General features: G+C 40.1%; 1 protein-coding gene across 3 annotated transcripts in view; it reads right to left on the minus strand.

Moving 5' to 3' along the window:
* The window catches only part of LOC124408590, a 91,529-nt gene extending 80,376 nt beyond the window's left edge, over positions 1 to 11,153 (minus strand). For all 3 annotated transcript variants that reach the window (XR_006929450.1, XM_046885619.1, XM_046885620.1), the window contains exon 1: positions 10,262 to 11,153. Coding sequence is in view for 2 of the 3 variants with exons in the window: in XM_046885619.1 (XP_046741575.1) it covers positions 10,262 to 10,986 (725 nt within the window). In the remaining variant the exon portion in view is untranslated. The remainder of the gene's footprint in view (positions 1 to 10,261) is intronic.
* Between the last annotated feature and the right edge of the window lie 4,496 nt (positions 11,154 to 15,649).

The raw sequence follows: 15,649 nt of genomic DNA on the forward strand, positions 1-15,649 counted from the left end.
ACCTTCTGCTACGATTCAACGATAAAAACCTATGTCGATTAATTCTATAAGGTCGTATCTGCCAATATGTGTCTTTTTCTATTTTGGGTTCGAGTATCAATTCATCGACTGACAGCAAACAGTCGAATGTGCAGATACGACCTTTTGGCCCTAATGAAAATTGGAAAAAAATTATCTACTACGGTAATTGCATAGGGACGTAACCGCCAAATATTATTATTATTATTCCTATTATTACGATAATTGAGAATTTGGATAATCCACGTACAGAAAATCGACATAATCACTGTGTAACTATGTTAATTTTAATTGTTTATGTGTTTCAGTAGTCTTTAGATAGTTTGAAGCACAGGAAACAAAATTGGCGGTTACGCCCTTCTGTTTTTACCTTCCATGATTTTATTATAACATTTCTGGATTTTCGCAGATTTCAACTTAACTATGCGTTTCAATGGGTTCCAGACCGATTGCAGAAGAAAATGGTTGTTACGACTTTCTGTTATGAACTTTTTTCCATGTGCATACTTATTACTAATAGAAAAAGATCGTATCTGCCCAATATACGAGCTTTTGTCTTTAGATTTTAAAACGCTCTATTTCGATCAAATTATACGTTTTACTCATTTTCAAAGCGAATAGTGAGGGAAGAAACTTATACGCCATTTTGCCTCTAGGATCGTATTTTTGGCGGTTACGACCTTTTACCCAAAATGACACTTATTTCTGTTGTATTATTCAGTTTCCGGCGAGTTCTATAGTTCTATAAACAAAATTCGAAGAGTTCTGTCAGAAAAACTATGGAAACTGTTTTGGTTTTTTTATTTATTTAATAACCATATTTTAGATGTACGATCATGAGATGCTGACGCTTCGAGTTGAGATCTAGGCTTTGATAATTTTTTACATCATAATATTTCTGTTTCCGAACAATCCTCGTAATAGTTCGAACAATGATGCATCGTTAAACAATTATAAACAGAAATTAACTTTGTTTAATAATTTTTCATAGCTGTTCGAATAATTTACTATCGTTAATATTTTTTGCAACTGTTTAACGATGCAACACGGTCGGAATTATTTTCACAATTGTTCGAAAACACAAATAGTATAATGTAAAAAGTTTTCAAGGCCTAGAACTCACCTCGAAGCGTCAGAATATCATAGTCGTACATCTAAAATATAGTTATTAAATTTAAAAAAAAAAAAAAAGTTTCCATGGTTTTCCTGACAGAACTCCTCGAGTTTTGTTTATAGAATTATAGAACTCACCGAAAATTAAAAAATAGAACAAAAATAAGTGTCGAAATAGTGATGTGCTATGCGAAGTTAGCATTTCATCTTCTCAATTTTCGTTTTTTACCAGAACTATTTTTGAAAACTATCATGCAGGAATTATAGAACTCAGTTGGAAGCAAATATAACTTCATCTAATTTTTGATATGCTGAAAAATTATGTGCTACTAACTTCACACACATATTTTATGTGTCTAGCACGGAACGACAGATCTAATACCCTGCGAGAATACTAACTATTCGATTGCCGCAAGTTATCCGTTTCAATTCTCAGGCGATAATTTCTATCGCTCGGCATGCTTGTAATTAGTCATGAAAGTACGGGGATCCATAAAACTCGAGTAGAAATATTAATTGGAATATTGTCTGTCTGATATTTTTAAACCTATCCAGAATATTATCGCACCACGCGAATCAGAATTGGAAACCGCACACACAAGACGAGCAGTCTATATCAACCATGTAACACGCGCGTACATCGATCACTTTTTATCACTGTTTTCAATCGTATTATCAACGATAGATGTATTATACGACGACGCTCTAAGGTGAAAAAAAACGTGGAGGGATGATTGTTTCTGCTTTGCTGTATTGGATAGAGCTGATATATGTACAATCTAGTCTGCAGATCGTCAACTAGGATCAGATTACGGCAATGACGAGTGTTGGTTTAGTAAGATTCAATTCGTTTTCCGTCGAGTCGTATAACAGACATACATATACACAACACGCATACCCTTGTATAACGACACATGTGCAACGCGCAATTGTGTTCGAAATACTAAATATTTCAAACATGCTTGCCTTTTCTATCGTCCTAACCTCGGTCACAACGACGTCTTTACCACGACGAACATAATCATGCACGCAGCTGCAGTGTAGCAGCTAGTGAATCAGAGTGACCATCGTATGATCCGTATGATGTAACTCGGCGGAAGTGAACCGGTAATTCATGTCCGCACGATACGATACGTCTCACTTTGCAGAGAATAACTTTGAGATGAATTATCCCCGTTGTCTTTTGAAATTCGCACGAACAATGATCCGGAACTGCAAGTTGTTCGAGTCAGTTGATGAGATGCCTCCGTGTCTGGGCTAGCTCAACCGCTATGATACACCTACGGCGGCCCCTCCCTCAAGCAATAATACATTTCTCTCGTGATTAGTTTGCTGGAATGTATAAATCGAGGACGAATATTAATCTCCAAATTAACGGTAAGCGTTTCTTAACTTCCAGTTTCGTCGTTTTCGGAAAAAGGGAAGTTATTGTAACCACCCGGAAAATGAAAAGTTGAGTCTTCACTAGATCTCGACGTTTCAAGATCTAGAGAATCACTTCCGACCATTTTCGGATGGACATCTGTGTGTGTGTACATATGAATCATATGTATGTGATCAATTCTTTTTGACCAACGATATCTCAAGAACGAGTGTCTGGATTTCAATGTTTTTTGTCTCAATCGACGTGGCTTTTCCAAACTTAGAAGTGATTAGATTTTGGCTTTGATCGGTCAAGTGCTTTTTCAATTAATTAAACAACAATTTCCAAAAAGTCAAATAACAGTCATATCTTGAAAATGGATGAACAGATTTGAATGAAATTTGGTACCGTGATGTTTTTCGGGTCACTAATCACGAATCTGAAGTCAGATCGTGAAATCCAAAATCGTGAATCCGATATGGTGGGAAAAATCTAAAATTATTCAGATTTTGATGGAAATTAAGAGTCGGAGATTTTTCGGGTCACCGATAACGAGTCCATGGTCAGAATTCCAAAATTTATGATGGTAGATCCATTAAAGTGGTTCAAACTAAAAAAATAATAATATATCCATGTAATATAGCATCCAAGGGTTTTGAATCGTCAATAACGAATCTGAATTTGTAATTCAAAATTCGAATTTGATATTAATATTTTTTTTTGTTCCGTGAACTTGGAACCTGCAATGTAAGAACGAGAAGTTTGAGTACTGACTCACGGTCAGCCTAAAGCTGCTCGTTTAGACCATTTTGCGTATCTTCTTATCTTCAGAGCTTCCCTTTCCTTCTTCTCGTTGACAAGAAAAGATCAAGAAACGAAGCTATATAATAGGCGTGTACGGACAGCTGCTACCTACGTGATTGAAAAACGAAACGATGATTCTTTCGCGGGAATGTTAGTGGATTGAGGGTAAGGTGGGGGGCATTCGGCCTTGCCTGAGCGTAACGGTACTGTGACAATTTATTCGGTAGGTACCCGTACCCGTGGTTATTCGCCCTGCACCCGCCCACCTTGCGTTGTACCCACGGCACCGTGCATGCCCGATAGAACGGCGGCGGTAAACTGACGGCGCGGCGAGGAAATCCGGGGGCAACCTTTACCTTGATTCGCGGCCGAGGGAACCAGGTTGTTACCCACGTTTCATTCACGAATTTCACTTTCACGGCCACGGCCGGCAGTCGCTTCGGCTGCCGCTCCGACCGAACGGAGCCGGTGTAATATACACAATTCGAGTTGTAGTTTGTTCCGAACAAACCGCGGTGATCCAAGCCCGCCGGCGTTCACTCTCGTCCGTCTCTCCAGCATGGCTTCGCCAAAATCCCCGAGACTCTCGCCCAGCGACCGAGACCGGTAAACCGGTAACCGCCAGCGCGTTCAAAGTCCCGACGATTTTCAACAATCGGTTAATGATTCACCGGCCGGTGGATACCGATCATGTACGTTACCAATACGATGGCATGTATCGGTATTAATAAGTATCGGTGTGCCGGATCGCCGACGATTCGACGCCGCTAGTCCAGGCAAGGTTACCGTAGGATCTTTCGAATTATACTTCAACTCTACGATGCCTTCGGAGGACGCTGAAAATGACATTCTCGATGAGTATCACCGTGATCGGTTGCCACCGTAGATAATAACTCCCATCGAATGTATGATATAGACACAAGCGCAGGTACCTTGTGGGATTGCGTGTACTCTCGACAATTCATTGTACGGACAAAGAATTCGACCAACTGACCGTATCGCACGTCATTGAGGGGGCACATCCGAGGAGATGGCTAGAAAAGTAGGCGAATTTCGAGAATTTTCGTGTAAAATGCTATTTTCGTGTAAAATACTATGTATTCAATTTCATCCGTTTTTTTTTTTCCATTACAAAACTTATATATTCAGGTATGTTCAGTAATTTTTTCTACTCTATAAAATTTATCTACTCGTATAGCGTTGTTAGTGTGGTCGGTGTAAAATATCTTCCGTACTGACACGGTCTGCGGTGTCTAAGATTTTTGGACAGTCGGTTCATCTAAAATAAAAAATTCCAACGATATCTTGAAATATAATATATCGAGCCGTTCGCTGTGTAGGGATTTTTTTATTTTTTTTTATCAACGAAACAGTAAACGTTTCGACTTTAATTTTCGTTTTTCGGCCTAAATTTAACACCTTTTTTGGACTATAAAAAAGTAAATAACTGTATTAAAAAAACCCCGATACGCAGCGAACGAAATCAAATGTACAAAAACATTATGTCCAAATTTGGTAAAAATTGGTCGTGTCGTTTTCGAGATATCCTACTTCTGCAACAATTCTTCGGATTTCATCGGGCAATTTGCACGCAATATTCTTCATACTTCAAACTTTCAGAAATACGAATAAAAAGGAAGTCGGCTTTTAAAATATTTTACTCGAATGTGCCCCCTCAAATATCAACACAACACATTTCTATGCGTGCGTACCCTCGACAACCCGGAAAAGTGACCAAGAACTTAACGTTCGCACAATGAGAATTGGCACCCCGCGATGAACGAGGCAATAAAAGCTGAAACACAATTCTATACAAAAGACATCGCGACATTATGTTGGGCGTCTGACTGAAGTGGTGATTCAGAAATCTCTCGACCTGCCGCAACACAGATCTCTGTACAACTTTCTACGTGACGTCACGCGTTGCAAGAATCCGCAAAAATTGTTTTTAGATCAATTTCGTAGATTGCGCAATTCGACGCGCACCTGCTGGATCATCGCAACGCATAACTTAACGCTAGATCGCAATTTCGTCCGCTGTGCAGCTTTGTAATGATCCCTCGTCGCTAGTAGATCCTTCGCAAATTCTATGGTCAGCTGTTAGCGGAGGTGAAGTTAGTAACGTTACTGTATCAAACTTTGAAAGAAAAATTACTATTTTGCAAACCTAATTTACAAAACCTAAGTTTGTTTATGCTTTAATAACAGTTTCTTAAATTTCAGTTCATCCTAAAATTGCAAAATAACGAGTTCTTCTGAAGATGCATTGTTACAATAACGCTACAAACTTCACCCTCATTCTTCGTTGGCTTCCCCTCCGCAGCCTCGACATCCTTCATTCAAAATCACTGCCATTCGCCATTCCATACAAAACCACTGAAATCATCGCCAACTCGTTGCCGTCGAAACTAGTTCGACAATCGATACCGCAAAACTTTTCTAACTTTGTTTCCACCTAGGGTTCAGAGAGCCGTTTGTAACGGGCATTAGAATACCACGTTAGAGAACATGAATACAACTGCGTCGATTTACACTGACGTATTTGTTTCAGACGCTATTATTATGTTGTAAAATCAAGTAAAACGATTGTTCAATTATTATCATTTGTTCCTGCGATAAGGCGAATTTTACTATACCGACGAGAGTATAAAGTATAATCGAACTGAAAATTTAACGAGGGCACGCGTGCTTCTCGAGATCGAAATAGACGATGTGGGAGATGCGTTTCAATTTTTAGGCATCGACAAAACTAAATTTTTACACTAAATTTGTACCGACATCGATGGAAGCACCGTCAACCGGAAACTAGCTCTGCAGCAACGACATACGTGATAAATACACACAAAACGCATGATTCTATATTGTGTGGATCTTTATCACGGAAGAGAAGCGCTACAACGATCGGGTTGTAATTGCTCCGGAAAAGGCGGCGCATGTATCCGTTATAATAGTAGCGAGAACGACACGTCGCGTGCGAACGATAAGTACGCAGATACGTGCAAAGAAGACTAACAGCTAGGGTGTTCAGTAACACCAACGCATAAAATCCTAGGACTATTTCAAAACTGCAAGCTGGGTTCCCCAGAATATACATCTGGAATAATTTTATCTTATAGATCGAAATCTAAAAAATTTTTTTCCGTTCGAAAAAAAAACTTTATAATTTAATTAATTGTTTGGCATCGAAAACAAACACATCGATGTATAAGATATTATTTCCAAAGGATGTATTTTATTTAGTTTGGGCTTTTTTTTTTTTTTGAAGATTGGCAATATTTCTCCAATGCTAATTTGCATTTTTAGGAAAAAATAATTACGTGGTATTGCAGATAAATGTTAAGCCAGAGCGACTCTTGTTCACTCCAACAATTGAGATGTCGATTTTTTTTACGATTAACAGGAGATGAAAAAAATAGACTACAAGAAATAAATTCAAACAGAATAAATTATTATTCAAAAAAAAGCTTGCAATCGTGAGAATTTAACATTGATTCGTCTATGGACTATAAGCATGTGTTGATGTCGGTGTGAACACAGTAAAAAAAAAAGCATGTCTATATAGATTTCAAGAGAGGATGCATTGGATGTATGCGGCGGGTGGATGTATAGGCGATGTAAAAATAGTGACGAGAGTGAGAAAGGGAAGGAGGGGGCGACGACGGGCTCGGCGGGAGCCATCTTAGTCGGTGTGTGAAAATGTGAAGGCAACAACGGGCAACGCGCAACGTGGAGCAAGGGCCGTAGGGTGTGTACAGTCGGAGGTAAAATATTTAGCTGCTAGGTCGGTCGACGAGCGGCGTGAGGTACAGTAGAGAGAGAAAAGTTGTTCCACTCTGCGATTACGTTAACGAAGCGACGCGACGGGTGCGACGGTGCGTGAGCGCGATACGCATTTAAGTGAGAGAAAAGAAGCACGATGCAATGGAGTATACAGAAAAACGGAATGGAGTGAAGTGAAGCAATACGGAGAATGAAACAAATGAATAAAGAGGGAATTAAAAAAGTAGAACTCTGAAGAGCGGAAAGGAAGCATCATAACCGAAGAGATCGCGGAGTTTCACGCGTGGTGAATTCTCAACGTTGCAGGCTTGTGATAAGATACTAAAGACTATATTTGACTCGAGGTAAAAGCAAAACTGCAATATTTGAACGTTTTCGGGCGGAGAAATGTCTGGCTCTGTCTTGCCTACGCGTTGACCGTTGACGATGAGCTTATAAATAAATGCACATAGTACATGCATGTGTAGACTCTCGATGCACCCGTCACCAATTAATCAACCAACGACCCGAAGTCCTGACACAGGAGCAAATATACGTCCAATTTTTTTTTCTTCTCCAGCTGTACGAGTTATATGTTGCGTTACGTTACGAGCATGCATAAATATAGCAAGCGAGCCGTCAGTAGTAGATTTAAACATTTCTTTGACTCACTCTTTTTTTGTCAATAGAACGTCAGCTCGTCAAGCTGCAATGTGCGGTCCACGTACACGTTATACGCACGCTTCAAATGTTGTAAACGAATGATATTGCAGATATTAGGTAGATTCGGTGTGTATTTGCAATTTTGGTCTCGACCGCAACCGTTTGTGAAGTTCATGCTGGTTTTAATTACCTTATACCATCATTATCAATGAGGAAGCGTTACGCGCAAGTTTTGCATACGCAAAGTCAACAAAAAAATTCTATCCTCGTTAGGCACGATACGCTATTTGTCCCGAACGTGTCTTCCTTTTCCAGCAATAAAACTTTCCGTATCGTCTTCAGGTCCGTTCAAATTCATAAATTTTTTAGTTTCATTTACGTTAGTGTCCTCTACTATACCATACTACTCGGCAGTTACCGTCCAACATTCGGACTCGAGTCTGACGCACTGACGTGAGTTAAAATCAGTATGCTATCAAGATATTCTTTTCCACGGTATATCTACACGCTTCGCAATCAGTATCGGTCAATGTTCCGTCTAAATATAAGAAGATGGTAAATGTTGAGCACAAGATTAGATTAGTCACCGGATATCCCCCATCTATTGCGATATCATTAACGTGTGCCTATGTGTTTCGTACATACGTGACGACGATACGCGGCTGCTCTCTCTCTCTCTCTCTCTCTGTTGATGATTAAAATAATTTTCTGCAATTGTTTGTCGGTACGATAGAACAAACAGGCAAATATTTCAAACAACAAAACCAAGGATACGTCGTCAGTATTATATCATCGTGATGCTCGTTCATTTTAAACAATTTCAAACAAACAGAAATACGGATCTAAGAATGCGTTTATTATTAAGATAACCAGGCTGGTAAACAAAAATGGGCGCATATGTATCGGGAGGTACAGCAGCTACGCATCCACGTTGTTGATGCCTTGTTATTGTAACCAGTTGTTTAACGACAGGGAAACGAAATGTTTGTCCTCCTGTCAACTTCACTTTCGACGTTTTGATTAGACACACAATTAACAATGAAATAGAGAGTCGAACAAAGACAGCGGCATGACACACACAGTCGAGAAAGGAACAACAGACTTCACAATGCATATAACATAATAATTGCAACGGCTTACAAGTACCGAAGCAGTTTCGGTGTAAATATGAAAAATTGAGAATAAGAAATGTTTTGACTCTGCAGCGCTATACAAGTAATAATTATTGTTATTACAGATGACGGTGTTGCGGTCATTTATACGCGCCGTAAAATGTGAAGAGAAACCGGTTGGTTGTTGGTTGCATAGCAGTACACTACACGAGATATCATAGAGGGCCGCTGAACATTACGATATAACAGCAGGCAGAAGTTTTTCATCTCGCCCGGCTGTTGCGATTTACTTCTTCGGAGAGATTATTTCCTTGCTCGTAGGAATACGTGTATCTGTTGTTTATTTACCATTACCAAACTATGTAATATTCTCTCTACGGGGTTCGCCTGACCTAGGATTTCCGCTTTCGCTTTAAGATTGTATTACTTATTTATCCATAGATCTACCGATCGATCAAACGCTTAGTTACGCATTCTAAGGGGAATAGAAAAATTTATGGAGCCGAAATTGCGTTCAGCCACACCGCAGCTATATCAACGTCGCTCGCCCGCAAGGAACGAACGATTATAATGTATGTGGCATTTATATATACTATTCGTGCCTGTTTCTAAGCGTTGAAACAAACCGATGGAAAATGTTGAGCCATCGTTGATTCTTCATCCCGTGTATTAAAATACCACAGCACATCTCGAAGAATCGAGAAGAGTGTTGTGTATAAGCAATTCGTAAATTTATTTGTTTAATTTGTTCGGTTCGAAACGTTTCGTCTCTCATCCGGCCATCGTACTGTGGTGTAACACGCCGACCGGAGGAGAAGAGAAGAGTGAAATAAGGAGACAGATTCGATAATATTTACACGTCCTAGGAGGAGCGAGATACTTATACCTACACAAGAAACGGGCTTTGAGAAACTTCAGGCTTTGTCCGGAAGTTCGTATTCGAGCTGCGCGACCTGGAGGTGAAGAGGGAATCGAGCAAACGCAAGCGTAAATAAAACTCGAGGACCCGTTTGCAACTTGAGCGACGATGGGACGCGACGCCATCGCCGTGTTTAGAAAACGCTGTTGGGAGAAGCGAAGACTGGGACTATTGCTGCGCCCGTTCCCTTTCCTTCCTTGCCCATATTGCAGGGAAGAGAGATGCTCCGTTGTTCGATTATTCCGAAACTATTCCTTCGTACGACAAGTCAAGTCGAGTAGGCGAAAAATGTTTACAAAGGCAAACACGACTTTAGCAATTTTCCTGGACAACAGATAAACGCAGATTTCTTCCAACAGTTGGAAGACAACCACGAGGCGGACGAAACTAAGGATAAGAAGGAACTGGCGTTTGACGATCGCATTCTCTTACCGATCGGTGTACTTCTGGTGTCCTATTTGAATGAACATGATAGAGAATAATCGGATTCTCATTGTCAACTGAACTCACCTGTCGGAGCTTTCCGAGCTATCGTATCGATCGACGCATCGTTTCTTCCCGCAGGGTCCAACTAGGGTATCATCCGCTGTTCTAATTTGGCCCTTGAAGGTGGTGTTGCCAACCCCCGTTGGCACTTTGTCGATACTTTTAACCGCCGCTCCCCTCTTCGGTTCGGGGATGATAACACCGCGAATCGCGTCGCTGTTAATCTCCCCCAGCAACGCCGTTCTATCATCGACCGAGCCAACAGTTTTTTTCCCAACAACACTCACAGGGTGCAAGAGAACTACGAGAGTCTCTTTCGTTAGCGGCTTCTTGTGAACAACCATGGTCGTCGCCGAAGAACGAAGGGGCACATCATCACTGACACAACCACTGCTAATACTGCTACCTCTGCTAACTTCATCGTCATCGTCGACGTCGTCGTCTTCCTCGTCATCACCGGCATCACGATCGTCGTCGTCGTCGTCGTCGTCGTAGTCGTCGTAGTCGTCGTCACCGTCGTCATCGTCATCGTCACCGTCATCATCATCATCACCAACATAAACATCACGTTTCTTTTTCTCGTCGACACCCGCGCACGAGGTAATATTATCACTTTCCGTAACCCGAACACCTTCCCTATCAATGTTTATCACTACATCGTTATTATTACACTTGTGTCTCTCTTTGGGCACGCGATTTGCAGTGCCGAACTCGCTCGGCGCCTCTTCACCGCACGGCCCGTCTGCCATCTTGTAAACGAACAACTGCTGATGCTCTACCGCTGAGCCGCCGGTCCGCGATGGTGGTGGTGGTGGTGGTGGTGATGCCTTCTTTCCCTTCCTTTCAATCTCCTCGCGTACAGCTACGGAGCAGAGCGACCGTCGCGATCAGTCGCCCATGTTGACTGGCATCATGACGTCACCGTGCAGGACGCCAAAGCCAGCCAAAGCCAGCAGCCCACCCCGCCCGGCGACGCTCGGCAAGGCGATCGACGCGCCACCGAACGGCCAAATCACACCGACTTGCGGAAGAATACAAGCGACATCTTCCAGCGGACCGCGAACTGTCACAGACTTTTTCATCCAATGACCACCGGCCAACGATTAGCGAATGAGGTACTTGGAAAAGGTTCACGAGTCGAATGAACCGATGTTCGCATTATTCGTGTTGTATTCCCAGAGTTATTCGGGCCCCCGAAACAAAACAAGTTTTTGGAATCAATGGTCACCAAATGGTCGCCGCATGTCGGTAATCAACTCCGATACTTATAATCTCGAAAGTAATTTGCCACAGTATTCTGCTTTGCACTGTCTATTATCGGTTGAGTAAATGTAAATGTAGGGCGGTTACTCATGTGCGTTTACCGTCGGGAATTACCCGGCCGACTTACCATAAGTTTTTATCGGCAACAGACTTACGCACAGGCCTGAAACTTGGGTGGGCGGCACTGAACTCTATACTAACTAAAGGCCGGAGCACATAAAATACGGAGGCCATAGGCAGAATCTAGAAGCCGTAGCGCATGCTCAATTGCAAATAAAAGTCGAATCCAGCCACATGGCTTCTGCATTCTGCCCATGGCTTATGGATTTTCAATCTACACAAAAATCCATAAGGCATAGTGCATGGCATATCGAACGAGTATCCTATAAGTTGTCTGTGGAAGCGTCTGTGATTGTAAATATTGTTGACTACCGGCAGTCAACAATATTTACAATCACAGACGCTTCCACGGACAATTTTTGTGTAGATTGAAAATCCATAAACCATAGGCAGAATGTAGAAGCCATATGGCTGCACTGGACTTTTGCAATTGCGCATGCGCTACGGCTTTTGCATTCTGCCTATGGGCTCTGTAACTTTATGTGCTCCGGCCTTAACAGTCGTGAACGTATCCTCAAAAACTGACAGTCTCGCTGGCATTGTATTCAAAACTATGGAGGGAGGTGAGAAGGAGGCTCAACACGGCGCTACACGTGATGCCAAAACTCAAGAAAATAGCAACTTTTCTTTTTACCGCTACATGGCGCCCACAACGATTTTTCTCTTAGACCATGTAGTCCACGGACTTAATGTAGTCAGTCCTATAGTGTCCCATAAGCGGGGAATGTCCAAAGGATAAATATTGCAGCATGAGTACACGGACTTAGCAAGAGTACCTTTCTCTCTCTCACAAAATGTGATTGGTCGGTTCAAAATAGTCACGTGCTACGTCAGAGCTGCACCAAGCGATGCGGTAAGGGTGCAGACTGCAGTGCCCTCGTAGCGCTTGACATGCCTAATTAGTTCGAAGTGTGCAGTGTTAAAATAATATAAACATTACCAAATTCCGGCATGGTTCTGAAATGCTGCATTTGCAAAATATAAAATGATAAACCAAATGGTTCGAGCGTCAATTTTCTCGAGTAAGTGATATTAGATATTGTATGGATTAGGTTACTGTTTACATTCCTTTTGGAATCGGGTACTTACATATATTTGATATTACACAGATTACCTGCAGCGATACACGAAATACATTCATTTCAATCACGAATCAGTATTACACATAAATGTAAGCGTTAACCAGTAATGCATTATGCATGTTCTATTCTTCATTATCGTTGACATTAAGTTTTGTTTTAACATAAGTACTGATAATATAATTATTCTAAGTGTTTTGTGTCAAGATAAGTAAAGTAAGGTCCTAAGTAAGTGTACAGTTTAATAAACTATGGTCAAAGTGCCATTACATGAATAAAACTATTATTTTTTTGTCACAGTTAGTGCATTAGCACATCAATGATTTCTTCTAACCCAAAATCCCAAAAATTCGATCCAAATAACAAATCGATAAAGCAAGTTTTCTTTAAAATAAAAATTATCCTTTTTTGTTACAATTGTCATGAATTCTTGAGTGTAAATATAATATAATATGTTATTATATATTATATATTATATTGAAATATTCGTAAAATATTGTATACGATATACAATAATAATTATATACGTAATTACCGGACATAATAATAATATATATTATTATAATGAAAGCAACATACTTTCTTTAAAATGTCGTACAACATTTTAATTAGGCGCGTATCATTGACACCGGCACTAAATTTACCACGCTACGCTCCTGGCTTAGAAAAAGAGGGGTACTCATGTTACTCTTTCCCACTCTGTCTTTCCACTTTATGGCCAGAGGGTTCCCTCCATGTGCGTACATACTACATGCTCTAAGCTTTTTCTCGATATATACAGGGTGATCCAGTACCCGGTGACCACCGGGCACTGACGGATTCCTTGTGAAAAAATAAGACTAAAATTTCTCTTGAAAATTTTTTTTTAAAGCAACGGCTTTTGAGTTAGAGCCGTTTGAAGTCCATCAATCACAGCGCAGATGGGACCGAGCGTGCGAGCCAAGTGCGAGGTTAGTGTAGTTGAGCCCGATGCAACGTACGCTAGCCTCGCGCTAGGCTCGTGCGCCTGGCCCTATCTGCGCACCGTGATTTGTGAACTTCAAACGGCTCTAACTCAAAAACCGTGGCTTTAAAAAAAAATTGTCAAGAGAAATTTTAGTCTTATTTTTTCACAAGGAATCCGTCAGTGCCCGGTGGTCCCCGGGTACTGAATCACCCTGTATACCTATATCAGTGGCTCCAATCTAGGCGAAACAAACGCCTCACAAGGCCAACAACGCCGCAAGCAACTAGTATTAGTACCGCGAGAAGATTTTGGAAATATTTGGTTCTCGAAACTTGATGCTAAAACTGTAGCAAGTTTTTGTGCGCCAGTTTTTATAACGTCACTTTAATGCATGTTTGTAAATTAAGAACTAGAGACATCGTGATTCATTCACTCATCATCATCATGCATCACCTCTACAGACTCACTCAGTATATCACGAGAATATCATACTGATATACATATATACCATTATACATATTCTTGTGATCCATAATAATATTATTTAATCATAATACTATGAAATCACTGATCTCTTGTAAAGTAATTATTTATTACAGAATATATCAATAAAAATAAACATTTTCAAAGAGAACTAAAGCTAGCAGCCAGAGTTAGCAGCCAAACAAGCTACGTTTTTTTTTAAGGATTGACTTTGGTGAAATTTTAATCAGTTCAAAATTATTGTATAAGAAAATCCTTCGAAGAATTTTTATTATAATGAATATGTAAAGATTATGGTAGTATAGAATTTGAAATAACATTTCAGCCTCCTGTGGTTAAAGATTATGTGCAAGGAATTTTTGGCAGTGGTGGGTACAATCTTCTTCCAAAGGTTCTTTGCGGATACATTTTTATCGCAGGTTGAGATTTTTTTTCAAAGCCTATACTAGCATAATCTAAAATCGGTGACAGGATTTTCTTATACCACTTCTTTTAATCGGTCAACCCTGGTCACTTACATAGGTCCAGTTGATGTCAACACAGACTTTAACATACAATTTTAAAGTCAGTGCGCTTGAATCAGGGTTGGTTGTGCCAGTAAAATAAACAATAATTCAACAAATTTTGGGGTCTCAGAAACTCCCATGTATGTATGGCGTATTTTTCATTTTTCTTGATTAGAAAATTTCTCCCACATCTTCCATCATTTTTTGCGAAAACTAACATCGGAATCTATTTTTGAATTGTTAAATTTTATCTCAGAATTTCGTTCAAGTCATAACTGCGCGTAATGTAATCTTGTTTCGAATAATAACGTTCCAAGGTTGGCTGGAGTCTGAGTAAATCCGTGTAAGGAATGTGCAAGTTTCCATAGGCGTAGGTGACTAGGGTTAAAAATTGGAAAACCATTTTTTAACCAAGACTTCACCAAAGTCGCCCCTTAGAGAAGTCAAGCAATTAGTCTTTCAATGAAATCATAAACGAAAAACTGTACGGCACTGTCCAATTTTCAGGAATAGTTTGGAACGCCTGACTGTTTACTATTGCTACTGACTTTAGCTTCACTATTTTATACATATTATATATCATTTGTAGACAGCACATTTAAAAAAAGAATTGCAAAAACATTTCAAATATAACGGGAAAACATTATTAAACATTCGTCAAAAAGTTTTATGTCTATAGGTATTTACAGCTGATACCACTGATTAATCCAATCCATAACCACAAAAACAACCTCAATCTTCATTCACACTTTGGGGTGGAAAACCCAAGAATTTTTTCAGACCAAAATATCCCATTATTTCAAGTGTAACAGTCGTTTTAAATGCAATACACCTGAATTATCAGGAGGTGGTGTGAATGAAGGTTAAGTTTTGAGTAACTCTTCCAACCATAGCTGTCTGCATTTTTCAAGACGATCAAATATCAAAAAAGAACTTGTACAATGTTTTCATTACTTTTAGGGTAGCTACTTGGAATTGCACTTATGTAATGTTAAATATTATCGATTAACCTATT

This window comes from Diprion similis, chromosome 8 (genome assembly GCF_021155765.1).
Source record: "Diprion similis isolate iyDipSimi1 chromosome 8, iyDipSimi1.1, whole genome shotgun sequence".
In the NCBI taxonomy this organism is placed as follows: Eukaryota; Metazoa; Arthropoda; class Insecta; order Hymenoptera; family Diprionidae; genus Diprion; species Diprion similis.